This window comes from Pan paniscus, chromosome 6 (assembly GCF_029289425.2).
Source record: "Pan paniscus chromosome 6, NHGRI_mPanPan1-v2.0_pri, whole genome shotgun sequence".
NCBI classification, from domain to species: domain Eukaryota; kingdom Metazoa; phylum Chordata; class Mammalia; order Primates; family Hominidae; genus Pan; species Pan paniscus.
In genome coordinates, this window is record NC_073255.2 from 140,091,828 (window position 1) to 140,106,646 (window position 14,819).

At 35.9% G+C, this 14,819-nt stretch overlaps 1 protein-coding gene across 1 annotated transcript in view; it reads right to left on the reverse strand.

Annotated features, from left to right (window-relative positions):
• Nucleotides 1-14,819, reverse strand: part of LOC100985493 (probable C-mannosyltransferase DPY19L2) — a 100,746-nt gene that overhangs the window by 75,186 nt on the left and 10,741 nt on the right. Inside the window, exons 2-3 of the mRNA XM_055114791.2 lie at nucleotides 11,308-11,428; nucleotides 8,498-8,591 (exon numbers count right to left, since the gene is read on the reverse strand). Coding sequence (XP_054970766.1) covers nucleotides 8,498-8,591; nucleotides 11,308-11,428 — 215 coding nt within the window. The remainder of the gene's footprint in view (nucleotides 1-8,497; nucleotides 8,592-11,307; nucleotides 11,429-14,819) is intronic.

Consider the following 14,819-nt stretch of genomic DNA (forward strand, 5'->3'; position numbering starts at 1 on the left):
AAATGGAAATGCAGGAAAAATTGTTAAGGGCAGCCAGAGAGAAAGGTCAGGTTACCCACAAAGGGAAGCCCATCAGACTAACAGCAGATCTCTCAGCAGAAACTCTACAAGCCAGAAGTGAGTGGGGGCCAATATTCAACATTCTTAAAGAAAAGAATTTTCAACCCAGAATTTCATATCCAGCCAAACTAAGCTTCATAAGTGAAGGAGAAATAAAATCCTTTACAGACAAGCAAATGCTGAGAGATTTTGTCACCACCAGGCCTGCCCTAAAAGAGCTCCTGAAGGAAGCACTAAATATGGAAGGGAACAACTGGTACCAGCCACTGCAAAAACAAGCCAAATTGTAAAGAACATCAAGGCTAGGAAGAAACTGCATCAACTAACGAGCAAAATAACCAGCTAACATCATAACGACAGGATCAAATTCACACATAACAATATTAACCTTAAATGTAAATGGGCTAAATGCTCCAATTAAAAGACACAGACTGGCAAATTGGATAAAGACTCAAGACCCATCAGTGTGCTGTATTCAGGAAACCCATCTCACACGCAGAGACACACACAGGCTCAAAATAAAGGGATGGAGGAAGGTCTACCAAGCAAATGGAAAACAAAAAAAGGCAGGGGTTGCAATCCTAGTCTCTGATAAAACAGACTTTAAACCAACAAAGATCAAAAGAGACAAAGAAGGTAATTACATAATGCTAAAGGGATCAATTCAACAAGAAGAGCTAACTATCCTAAATATATATGCACCCAATACAGGAGCACCCAGATTCATAAAGCAAGTCCTGAGTGACCTACAAAGATACTTAGACTCCCACACATTAATAATGGGAGACTTTAACACCCCACTGTCAACATTAGACAGATCAACGAGACAGAAAGTCAACAAGGATACCAAGGAATTGAACTCAGCTCTGCACCAAGCAGACCTAATAGACATCTACAGAACTCTCCATCCAAAATCAACAGAATATAGATTCTTCTCAGCACCACGCCGCACTTATTACAAAATTGACCACATAGTTGGAAGTAAAGCACTCCTCAGCAAATGTAAAAGAACAGAAATTATAACAAACTGTCTCTCAGACGGCAGTACAATCAAACTAGAACTCAGGATTAATAAACTCACTCAAAACCGCTCAACTACATGGAAACTGAATAACCTGATCCTGAGTGACTACTGGGTACATAATGAAATGAAGGCAGAAATAAAGATGTTCTTTGAAACCAATGAGAACAAAGACACAACATACTAGAATCTCTGGGACACATTCAAAGCAGTGTGTAGAGGGAAATTTATAGCACTAAATGCCCACAAGAGAAAGCAGGACAGATCTAAAATTGACACCCTAACATCACAATTAAAAGAACTAGAGAAGCAAGAGCAAACACATTCAAAAGCTAGCAGAAAGCAAGAAATAACTAATATCAGAGCAGAACTGAAGGAGATAGAGACACAAAAACCCTTCAAAAAATCAATGAATCCAGGAGCTGGTTTTTTGGAAAGATCAACAAAATTGATAGACCGCTAGCATGACTAATAAAGAAGAAAAGAGAGAAGAATCAAATAGATGCAATAAAAAATGATAAAGGGGATATCACCACCGATCCCTCAGAAATACAAACTACCATCAGAGAATACTATAAACACCTCTATGCAAATAAACCAGAAAATCTAGAAGAAATGGATAAATTCCTGGAAATATACACCCTCCCAAGACTAAACCAGGAAGAAGTTGAATCTCTGAATAGACCAATAACAGGCTCTGAAATTGAGGCAATAATTAATAGCCTATCAACCAAAAAAAGTCCAGGACCAGACAGATTCACAGCCCAATTCTACCAGAGGTAAATGGAGGAGCTGGTACCACTGCTTCTGAAACTATTCCAATCAATAAAAAAAGAGGGAATCCTCCCTAATTCATTTTATGAGGCCAGCATCATCCTGATACCAAAGTCTGGCAGAGACACAACAAAAAAAGAGAATTTTAGACCAATATCCCTGATGAACATTGATGCAAAAATCCTCAATAAAATACTGGCAAACTGAATCCAGCAGCACATCAAAAAGCTTATCCACCATGATCAAGTGGGCTTCATCCCTGGGATGCAAGGCTGGTTCAACATATGCAAATCAATAAAGGTAATCCATCATATAAACAGAACCAAAGACAAAAACCACATGATTATCTCAATAGGTGCAGAAAAGGCCTTTGACAAAATTCAACAGCCCTTCATGCTAAACACTCTCAGTAAACTAGGTATTGATGGGATGTATCTCAAAATAATAAGAGCTATTTATGACAAACCCACAGCCAATATCATACTGAATGGGCAAAAACTGGAAGCATTCCCTTTGAAAACCAGCACAAGACAGGGATGCCCTCTCTCACCACTCCTCTTCAACATAGTGTTGGAAGTTCCGGCCAGGGCAATCAGGCAAGAGAAAGAAATAAAATGTATTCAATTAGGAAAAGAGGAAGTCAAATTGTCCCTGTTTGCAGATGAGATGATTGTATATTTAGAAAACCCTATCATCTCAGCCCAAAATCTCCTTAAGCTGATAGGCAACTTCAGCAAAGTCTCAGGATACAAAATCAATGTGCAAAAATCACAACCATTCCTATACACCACTAACAGACAAACAGAGAGCCAAATCATGAGTGAACTCCCATTCACAATTGTTTCAAAGAGAATACCTAGGAATCCAACTTACAAGGGATGTGAAGGACCTCTTCAAGGAGAAGTACAAACCACTACTCAACGAAATAAAAGAGGACACAAACAAATGGAAGAGCATACCATGCTCCTGGATAGGAATGATCAATATCGTGAAAATTGCCATACTGCCCAAGGTAATTTATAGATTCAATGCCATCCCCAGCAAGCTACCAATGACTTTCTTCACAGAATTGGAAAAAACTACTTTAAAATTCATATGGAACCAAAAAAGAGCCCACATTGCCAAGACAATCCTAAGCAAAAAGAACAAAGCTGGAGACATCACGCTACCTGACTTCAAACTATACTACAAGGCTACAGTAACCAAAACAGCATGGTACTGGTACCAAAACTGAGATATAGACCAATGGAACAGAACAGAGCCCTAAGACATAATACCACACATCTACAACCATCTGATCTTTGACAAACCTGAGAAAAACAAGCAATGGGGAAAGGATTCCCTATTTAACAAATGGTGCTGGGAAAACTGGCTAGCCATATGTAGAAAGCTGAAACTGAATCTCTTCCTTACACCTTTTACAAAAATTAAGTCAAGATGGATTAAAAACTTAAATGTTAGACCTAAAACCATAAAAACCCTAGAAGAAAACCTAGGCAATACCATTGATGACATAGGCATGGGCAAGGACTTCATGACTAAAACACCAAAAGCAATGGCAACAAAAGCCAAAATTGACAAATGGGATCTAATTAAACTAAAGAGCTTCTGCACAGCAAAAGAAACTACCATCAGAGTGAACAGGCAACCTACAGAATGGGGGAAAATTTTTACAATCTACTCATCTGACAAAGGGCTATTATCCAGAATCTGCAAAGAACTTAGACAAATTTATAAGAAAAAAATCAAACAACTCCATCAAAAAGTGGACGAAGGATATGAACAGACACTTCTCAAAAGAAGACATTTATGCAGCCAACAGACACATGAAAAAATGCTCACATCACTGGCCATCAGAGAACTGCAAATCAAAACCACAATGAGATACCATTTCACACCAGTTAGAATGGCAATCATTAAAAAGTCAGGAAACAACAGGTGCTGGAGAAGATGTGGAGATATAGGAACACTTTTACACTGTTGGTGGGACTGTAAAGTAGTTCAACCACTGTGGAAGACAGTGTGGCAATTCCTCAAAGATCTAGAACTAGAAATACCATTTGACCCAGCCATCCCATTACTGGGTATATACCCAAAGGATTATAAATCATGCTGCTATAAAGACACATGCACACATATGATTATTGTGGCACTATTCACAATAGCAAAGACTTGAAACCACCCCAAATGTCCATCAATGATAGACTGGATTAAGAAAATGTGGCACATATACACCATGGAATACTATGCAGCCATAAAAAATGATGAGTTCACATCCTTTGTAGGGACATGGATGAAGCTGGAAACCATCATTCTGAGCAAACTGTCGCAAGGACAGAAAACCAAACACCGCATGTTCTCACTCATAGGTGGGAATTGAACAATGAGAACACTTGGACACAGTTTGGGGAACATCACACACCAGGGCCTGTCATGGGGTGGGGGGAGGGAGGAGGGATAGCATTAGGAGATATACCTAATGTAAATGACAAGTTATTGGGTGCAGCACACCAACATGGCCCAAGTATACATATGTAACAAACCTGAACGTTGTGCACATGTACCCTAGAACTTAAAAGTATAATAATAATTAAAAAAAAGATAAGAGAGGATGTTTTGAAGAAACGCATTCCAAGATTCCTTGTTTGATTGGAAAAACGGGAAAGATATCAATGTATTTTATACTTGAACAAATCATATCTGTATGTTAAAATTTTATGGTTAGTCACCAAAAGAATGGAAGTAGAATATCTACCTTCCCAGTTAGTGTCAGTGGGGAGGTTAGCCATGGTAACAAATACAAAAGTTTTCCCCAAATTTCTATTTCTTTTGTTCCTCAAATGGCAGTTTCCAATCTCCTCACAGTTTTGATGACACCTCTACAGTCAATATTGGTTGACTCTGTATATCCTTCTTAAAGACTAGATAGAGCCTAATATTGTATTTTATATTCCAGGACTATATAACCAATTTAGAGAGAATAGCACCTCTTCGGTAGCCCTCCTAATGAAATATACTGATTTTTAAAGTTTTAGTCATTGTTGTGTAACATTTTCCATACGAAAAAACAAAAAAGATAAATACAAACCATTTTCAAAAACAGAACTTATTTATTCATTTATTTTTTTTTTTATTTTTAGTTTTGAGACTGAGCCTCGCTCTGTTGCCCAGGCTGGAGTGCAGTGGCGCGATGTCGGCTCACTGCAAGCTCCGCCTCCCGGGTTCACGCCATTCTCCTGCCTCAGCCTCCCGAGCAGCTGGGACTACAGGCGCCTGCCACCACGCCCAGCTAATTTTTTTTTTTTTTTTGATTTTTTTGTATTTTTAGTAGAGACAGGGTTTCACCTTGTTAGCCAGGTTGGTCTGGATCTGACCTCATGATCCGCCCGCCTTGGCCTCCCAAAGTGCTGGGATTACAGGAGTGAGCCACTGCTCCCAGCCCCAAAACAGAACTTTTTTAAAAAAATAGAACATTTTTAAAGCTGCCCAAACAATCTCAAAGCAATCCTTTTCCCTCAAAATACTTCAATGAGCTTATATTTTTTCTATATGGCATATAGAAAAGTGCATAACATTTCTAGCTCATAGAACTATTGTAAAAGGAACGTCCATGTAGTCGCCATATAATTAACTGAAATAGAGAAATTATTATACTGAGTCTCCACTTGCCAGCCTCCAAGATAAGAATCAGCTACTGACCTGATTTTTGAGATTATCAACATAACCATTTCTATATACATATCAAACTATGATTTACTTTAATCTGTTTTTAAACAACATACAAATGGAAGTATGGAGTATTTTTTTAAATTTTGTACCTGGATTCATTCATTCAAAATTATATTTGTAAGATTCAACCATATTGTGTGTAGCTGTATAGTTCATTCATTCTCATTATTGTATACTGTTCCACCATGTTAATAAACCAAAATGTATTCATTTCTCTGTTAATGGATATTTGGGTTGTTTCCAGTTTGAAGCTATTGCAAATAATGCTACTATATTATTGTATGTACTTCCCAGTACACATGTGCAAGACTTTTTTGGGAATATATACTTTAAATTAGAATTACTGAGTTACAAGGTATCTATATCTTGAAGGTTATCAGATAATGTACACTGTTTACCAAAACAGTTGTACCAATTTATATGTCCACCTGCAGTGGATGAAAGCTCATTTATCAATCTATTAGATGTGAGTTGGTATTTCACTGTGGTTTGAATCTGTATTTTCTTGATGACTAATGATGGTGGTCAACTTTACATATGTTTATTGACCATTTGGAGTTCTTCTGGGAAATATCAGTTCATAAACAATTTGTCCATTTTTCTATCAGGCTGTCTTTCCTCTTTATCTTCCCACTCTAATATAAACTTCATGAGGACAGAGATTTCTGTTCTGTATTCCAAGCACCTAGAACAGTGCTCCTGGTCACAACAGTCTTTCAATAAATATTTATCAAATTAATGAATGAAATTTCTGGATAGTAGGTGGGGTATATACTTTGTAAATATCTTCACTCACTTTGCGGTTTATTTTTTATCCTACAGTTCTTTTGAGGAACTGAAGTTCTTTTCATCAAATTTATCAGTTTTTCTTCATGACTGGATTTTTGTATCTTGTTTATGAAATCATTTCTTATTCCAAGTGACTTTTTCTATATTATACGCTGAACACTTTATAAATTTGTCTTTCATATTTGAGTGTTTAATCCAACTTGGATTTATTACTTATATAGTTCCAATTTCTCCTTGTTCCATATGATCTCCCAATTATTCAAGCACTATTTATTAAAATGCCTGTCCTTACTCACCAATCTGCGATACCCACTCTTCCATATATCAAATGCCTTTAAATGTACATTTCTGCTCTGGGCTCTACTCTATTGCAGTTATCTATTTGTCTATTGCTATGCTAATATCATACTGTCTTTTTACATTAGCTTTATAATACAGCAACAATTGATAGTGCAAATCCTCCTTTTTCAAGAATACCTTGACTGTATTTGGCCCTTTGCATTTCTGAATAACTTTTAAATCAGCTCATCAAAGTCAACAAAAAATATGTTGGAATTTTGACTGGTAGAGCATTGACTCTACAAAGCTTTTAAATATCAAGTCTTCAATCAGTGAATGTGGAATATCTCTCCACTTAGATTTTCCTAGACATATCTCAGGAATGTTTTAATCATTTGCCCATAGCTGTCATATGTATCTTTTGTTGGATTTATTCTGAGGAATATCATGCTTTTAATGCTATTCTAAATAGCATCCTTTCAAAATTTCATTTTCTATTTGATGCTAAAGTATAAAATTTATAATTTTGAATTTTAATATTAATGCTTACATCTAGTAACATTGTAAATTTTCTTATTATTGCAAATACTGTATCCATAAACTTTTAAAATTTTTCTAGATACATGATGTAATCTACTTTTAAGAACACTTATTTCTTTTTTTTCAAGTTTTCCAATCCTTATACTTATTACTACTTTTCTTTTTATTTACCGTGCTGGATAGTATCCCTGGCACAATACTGACTATGTCATTAGTTTTCATTGATTCTATGCTAGTCTTTTTTATGCTGAAAACTTCCTAAAACAAAGAGTGTGTGTATTTACTAATCTCTATATTGACAGAAGCCCCATGAAAACTCAATAAATATTTGTTGAAAGAGTAAAGCTATCAATTAATTTTAATTTTAGTTTTAAATGTTTTGCACAACAAGAATACCATTGTAAAGAAATCTGATGATTCAGCTAGGAATATCCTCCACTGAAAGAAACAGAAAACCTAACAAAAGTGGCTTACACAATATGGATGTTGTTTATTATATCATTCAACAAGAAAATGAAAGGTAAGTATCTGTTGGCATTGGTTCAGCAGCAGAAGGATGGTAGGCCAGATATATCCGCTATTTTTATGACCTTTCCCTTATGGTCACAAGATGACTGCTACAGCTCTGGGTATGACATCCTAGTGTAATAAAAGCAGGAAGAAACAGAGAAGGGGCAGCTAAGTCTGTCCTTTTGTGAGAAAGGCAGATACTTTACTAGATGTAACCAAAACTGACTTCAACTTAGTTTTCATTGGCAAAAACTAGCTGATATGGCTATCTCAGGGAGCAATTAAGTGTGGAGGCAAAACACATGACCGTTGAAATTAATTTCAACTTATCACCTGAGACCGGTCTCACTGCTGCTTCACTGTGGTACTCTTATCAAGATAGACATGCTAGCAGATGTAAGTGCCTGCCACATGTGATTCACAATTTTTCCTACTGCTTTCTTAATTTCATCCTTAGAGAATACAATTAGAAATAAGCTGCTACAACTGCTAACCAAAGATCTCCTCCAATGTTTTATTAATTTTACACATGAACTAGGAGATATTCCATTAAAGCCTTTGTTAGGAAATCTGTTTAAACAACAGAATAAAAGGGATGACTTTGAGATAGAATTTTAGTGACATCTCCAGTTTCTGGTTACATGATATTGGTTAAGCTTCTGAAAAATCAAGTAAATCCACAAACTTTCCTGATATGAATCTAATCTCATTAATTTTCCTTTTCATTTAATCAACAAATATCAGCCAGTCTGTAAAAGCCCACTGAAAGGTCTCTTAATTTAGTAGTAGTCTTACCTTAGGTATGTTCCATATATGAAGAACAATCCCATCATTAGTCCATTTAAAATAAAGATTACACCAACATAAAAGCAAGCAGGATCTCGCAATCCTTTGAAAAAATACAGATAATCAGTGTTTAATGAATATATGATTCCAAAGCAAGTGGGCATAATTATCTCAGTGCTTTGCAATCAAGAGCTCATGAATTTGCTGAAAGCATTTGCTTTCCAGATTGCTGCTGTATTTAATTCTTTACCCTTATAAGAGTTTGTGTGTGTGTGTGCTTGCAGACACATATATATGTGTATATATACACATACACATATGTAAGCTCACCCTTAATGAGTGATTAGTTACACTTATACTTTATACTTTTTATAATTGCATTTATACTTTCCTCTAATGAATTACTATTATACTGTAATGATTTGTTGGGGATTCACATTTATTTAGGTGATGCTGCTGGTGTTCAGTGTCTGGAACTGTCTGTAGAACCACTTAATGAATATAAAAGAAAATCCATTACATTATTTTTATCTTTTGCTACGTTCTAGGAAGAGTTAAGATATGGTTTTGACCTTAGGGTACAGCTTTAGTCTATATGAAATGATCCAGTCATTTGATCCATTATTATGTATAGCTAGAATCTTAGTATATTCCATATAGAAGATCATGTGTGTGTGTGTGTGGCAATATGTACTTAACAATCATCCCACATTTTTCTCAGAACAAGTTTATGATATTAGCTGGTATAAAAATACTTATCTTATGGTTGAGAAAACAGAACATAAGATATTCAACTTGTCAAAGGTTATTTCACTGTAACTGGCTGGAGCCAAGGTCTGAAAGCTGGCCTTCTGATTCCCCCTGCCTCTCTGATCGCTCCTTTCAGTCAGTTCTAGTAACTCCTCTTGTTTTATGTACCACTCTTTAATATTGGACCACCTTAGGCTCTGTCCTATGCCCCCTTCATTTCTCCATCTGCACATTCTCCATAAGGAAATTCTTCCACATCCATGGCTCCAATGATCTATATACAGATGACTCCAACTCTACATTTAATCCAGAACTTTCTCCTTATTCTTATACCCAGATAGCCACTTGATGTCCCCACTCTGAGGTCTCTCAAGTACCTCAAATTCATGCATACACAATGAAACATAACAATACAAACCTGCTGCTGTTCAAATGTTTCCTATTACTCAAAGGAGCTCAGTTACTTAAGCTAGAAACCAAACTGTGTTTCACATGATTCTTCACTCACCTTCCCCTCTCTTACCAAACAATTACCAAGTCTTGTCCATTCTGCTTCCAAAATCTCTCTCACACCCAGGCATTTCCACATTATCTTTCCTGCAATCACTTGCTGAGAATATAATTGTCTCCTACCTGGCCTCCCTTAACCTACTTTTGTTCCTTTACTAATATTTTTTCCATACCATTGACTAAATAATGTTTTAAAATGGAACTCTGTTAAAATTCTTCAATGGATAAAGTATAAAGTCCTTCACCAGTGCACCCCTTTCATGATCTCATCCTTGCTTATATTTCCAGCACCATTTCACATCATTTTTCTTCTCCATCACTTCTAGGATTTCTAGCCTTCTTTCAGTTCTCTCTTGCTTCAGGATATTTGAATATATTATTCCCTATTCTTAAAATACTTATCCTCTCTTACTCCTAGTGTCGGTAACCTTATTTTCTTATTTGTAATATCCATCACAGTTGTAACTGCTAACAGCCTCCTTACAGCATAAACTCTATGAGGGTAAGGCCCCACATCTAGCTGGTTCATCTCTGTGTCCCAAGTGCCAAACACTAACCTATCACTTATTGGGAATGTAACTAATACCATAATTAGGTGATCATTTTCACCACTCAGGGTCACACCTTCTAGCTGATTGAATCATTGCAAAGTCTTTCATTTTATGAGGCATTTTCTCCAATCCTTTACATTGTACACAAAAAAGTATAATTGCCCCTCAAACATCCTCATCAATTCTATTTTTACTCAGGGAATCAGTAAAAAATGTAAGGAAAATAGATTTAGTTTATATCCCAAGAGTTGAATGTTGTTACAAACAAGTCTAAAAATTTATTCATAAAATATAGTAAGTCATGTTGTTAAGAATTTGAAGAAATAAAGAAAAAACAACAGTGTTAGTGTTATGAAAATAGATACAAGTGTCTCTGAACGAGAGTCTCAAGGGACAGCACCATACTTGAATTGTAAAAGTGCTGAAATGCAAACATCTTAAATGGAAGTGACCACTATGTATCCTGGAAAGCTGTTAGATGATTCCAAAAGCGGTTCTTTGACAAAGAAACCAATGTAGAAGATAAATAGGAAGAGTTTTATTAATACTACTCATGGACTATGAGCATATATAAAAAAGTAATATTTCTAAATCAATCTATTATGGCATATCCAATTTTTAAATATGTATACATAATTAAATTTATACATTAGCTATTACAAACAGCTATTTGACTATTTAATGTATCCTCAAAATTTATATATTGAAGCTACCCCAAAAAACATCTTTCTGTATCTTCTCATTCTGAAATAGAAGACTAACTTATAGTCAAGGTTGCCTTACAATGGGATATGTTAATACTCAAATTCCAAAATTTATACTCAAATTTTTAAGTACACAGCCTTCTCAGAAAACTACTTTAAAATGTAAAATACTCATTGAGGTGAGTCAGTTCTAATGTTTTTTAAATCAACAACAGAATTTTACAATAATTCTTAAAAGTGAATCATAATATTATTAAATGTTTATGAATGTTTACAAATGACAGCATTTTTGGAGGAAACATGCCTTCACAGCTTTGAACTTCATTAAGAGGTTCTATTCTGGTGACATTCCAGCAGGTCTTAGTTTCTAGTCCAAATAAATTCATTATTCCCATGAATGTGCGATACCAGGAGGCTATGATTACCTTAAAAAAGATAAAAACAAAGAGATAATTGAGGTAAATACATTCTCTTCATAATAATAATAATAATGATAATAATAATATATACCATGGAATACTATGCAGCCATAAAAAAGGATGAGTTCATGTCCTTTGTAGGGACATGGATGAAGCTGGAAACCATCATTCTCGGCAAACTATCGCAAGGACAAAAAACCAAACACCGCATGTTTTGATATTAAAAAGCTTTATAGATTCAATGCTCTACCAGTCAAAATTCCAACATATTTTTTGTTGACTTTGATGAGCTGATTTAAAAGTTATTCAGAAATGCAAAGGGCCAAATACAGTCAAGGTATTCTTGAAAAAGGAGGATTTGCACTATCAATTGTTGCTGTATTATAAAGCTAATGTAAAAAGACACTATGATATTGGCACAGCAATAGACAAATAGATAACTGCAATAGAGTAGAGCCCAGAAGCAGAAATGTACATTTAGAAATGTACCATAACTCATATGGTTATGAGTTCCGTGGGCTCTCTTTGTGCCTCATTTTCTCAGATTTGGAGTTAAAGAGGCTGGCAATCCAGAAATGCCAATGGGCACTGCTATAGTTTGAATGTGTCCCATCCAAAATTCAGGTATTGAAACTTAATGGCCAATGTGATAGTATTAAGAGATGGGACCTGCAAGAGGTGATTAGGCCATGAAGACTCCCCCCTCATGAGTGAGATTAAAGCTGACTTACTCTCCTACTGTCTGCCATGTGAGGACACAGTGTTCTTCTCCTTCAGAAGATGCAACATCAAGGCACCATCTTGGAAGCGGAGAGCAGCCTTCACCAGACACCAAATCTGCTGGCGCCTTGATCTTGGTCTTCCTTGGACTCCAGAATTCTTAGACTCCAGAAATGTGACATATAAATTTCTATTCTTTATAAATTACCTAGTCTCAGATACTTTGTTCAAAAAGCACAAAACAGACTAAGACAAATATACAAAAAGTACCCAAAAAGTCAAAAGTAAAAAAAAATGTGGCTCTACCCCTACCATATAAACAAAGGCCAAGTGGGGAAGCTAGACTTCTACCTTCCCTGGGCTTTTTTTTTTGGGGGGGGGACAGAGTCTCGCTCTTTTCACTCAGGCTGGAGTGCAGTGGTGTGATCTTGGCTCACTGCAACCTCTTCCTCCTGGGTTCAAGCCAATTCTCCTGCCTCAGCCTCCCAAGTAGCTGGGATTACAAGTGCCCACGACCATGCCTGGCTAATTTTTGTATATTTAGTAGAGACAGGGTTTCACCATGTTGGCCAGGCTGGTCTCAAACTCCTGACCTCAGGTGATCCTGAAAGCAACAAGATGGTGCCTTCCCCCTTTTCCCCTTCCTTTGCTTGAGTGATACCAGAGGTATCTAGTTAAAATAGCAGGTTTAAACAAAATCCAGTCTCATAACATAATACTCAAAATGTCTAGGTTTCAAGTGAAAATCACTCATCAAGAACCAGAAACATCTCAAACTGAATGAGAAATAAATGGATTCCAATACTGAGATGAAAGAAATATTAGCATTATCAAGGATTTTAAAGCAACAATCATAAATATACTCTAATGAGCATGCTTAAAACAAATGGAAAAATTGAAAAGTTTACCAGAGAAATAGATAGTCTCAGCAAAAAAACAGAAATCAATACTAAGAACATCTCTCAAAACCACATAATTACATGGAATTTAAACAACCTGCTCCTGAATGACTTTTTGAGTCAACAAAGAAATTAAGGTAGAAATCAAGAAATTCTTTGAAACTAATGAAAATAAAGACACAACATACCAGGATCGCTGAACACAGCGTGTTCAGCTTAACAAAGCAGTGTTAAGAGGAAAACTTACAGAGCTAAATGCCCACTTCAAAAAGTTAGAAAGATCTCAAATTAACAACCTAACATCACACCTAGAGGAACCAGAAAAATAAGAGCAAACCAATCCAAAATCTAGCAGAAGACAAGAAATAACCAAATCAGAGATGAACTGAATGAAATTGAGACACAAAACACCATACAAAAGATCAACAAAACCACAAGTTGGTTCTTTGAAAGAACAAATAAATTTAATAGACCACTAGCTAGACTAATAAAGAAAAAGAGAGAGAAGACCCAAATAAACACAATCAGAAATGACAAAGGAGATATTACCATTGACCCTGTAGAAAAGCAAAAAACTCTGAGAGACTATTACGAACAATTCTATGGACACAAACTGGAAAACCTAGAAGAAATGGCTAAATTCCTGGAAATATATAACCTCCGAAGATTTAACCAAGAAGAAATGAAAAATCTGAATAGACCAATAACAAGTTCCAAGACTGAATCACCAATAAAAAGCCTACCAGCCAGAAAAAGCCCTGGAACCGGTGACTTCACAGCCAAATTCTACCAGACATATAAGGAGAGCGGATACCAATTATACTGAAACTATTCCAAAAACTTGAGGGATTCCTCCCTTACTCATTCTATGAAGGCTAACATCATTCTGATGCCAAAATGTGGCAAAGCCACAATGTAAAAAAGAAAACTTCAAGCCAATATCTCTGATGAACATAGATGCAAAATCCTCGACAAAATACTAGCATACTGAATCCATCAGCACATCAAAAAGCTAATCCACCACAATCAAGTAGGCTTTATTCCTAGGATGCAAGGGTGGTTCAACACAGGCAAATCAATAAATATGATTGATCACATAAAAGAACTAAAAAAAATCCCACATGATTATCTGAATGGATGCAGAAAAGGCTTTTGATAAAATTCAACATCCTTTCATTTTAAAAGCCTTCAACAAAGTAGGCATTGAAGGAACATACCTCAAAATTATAAGAGCCATCTATGAAAAACCCATAGCCAACACCATACTGAACAGGCAAAAGCTAGAAGCATTTGCCTTGAGAACTGGAACAACAAAAGGATGTTTACGCTCCCCATTCCTATTCAACATAGTACCGGAGGTCCCAGCCAGAGCAATCAGGCAAAAGAAAGAAAGAAAATAAATCCATACAGGAAGACAGGAATTCACACTATCTTTTTTGTAAACAATATAATTTTATACCTAGAAAGCCCCATAGTCTCTGACTAAAAGCTCCTAGATATGTCTTTTTAAAACTTCAGCAAACTTTCCGGATGTAAAATCAATGTACCAAAGTCAGTAGTATTTCTATGCACCAACAATGTCCAAGCTGGGAGCCAAATCAAGAATGCAATCTCATTCACAATAGCCACAAAAAAAGTAATAAAAAACTTATAAAAGAATACCTAGGAATACAGCTAATTAGAGAGGAGAAAAATCTCTACAATGAGAATTACAAAACACTGCTGAAAGAAATCAGAGGCAATAAAAACAAATGGAAAAACATTCTATGCTCATGAAC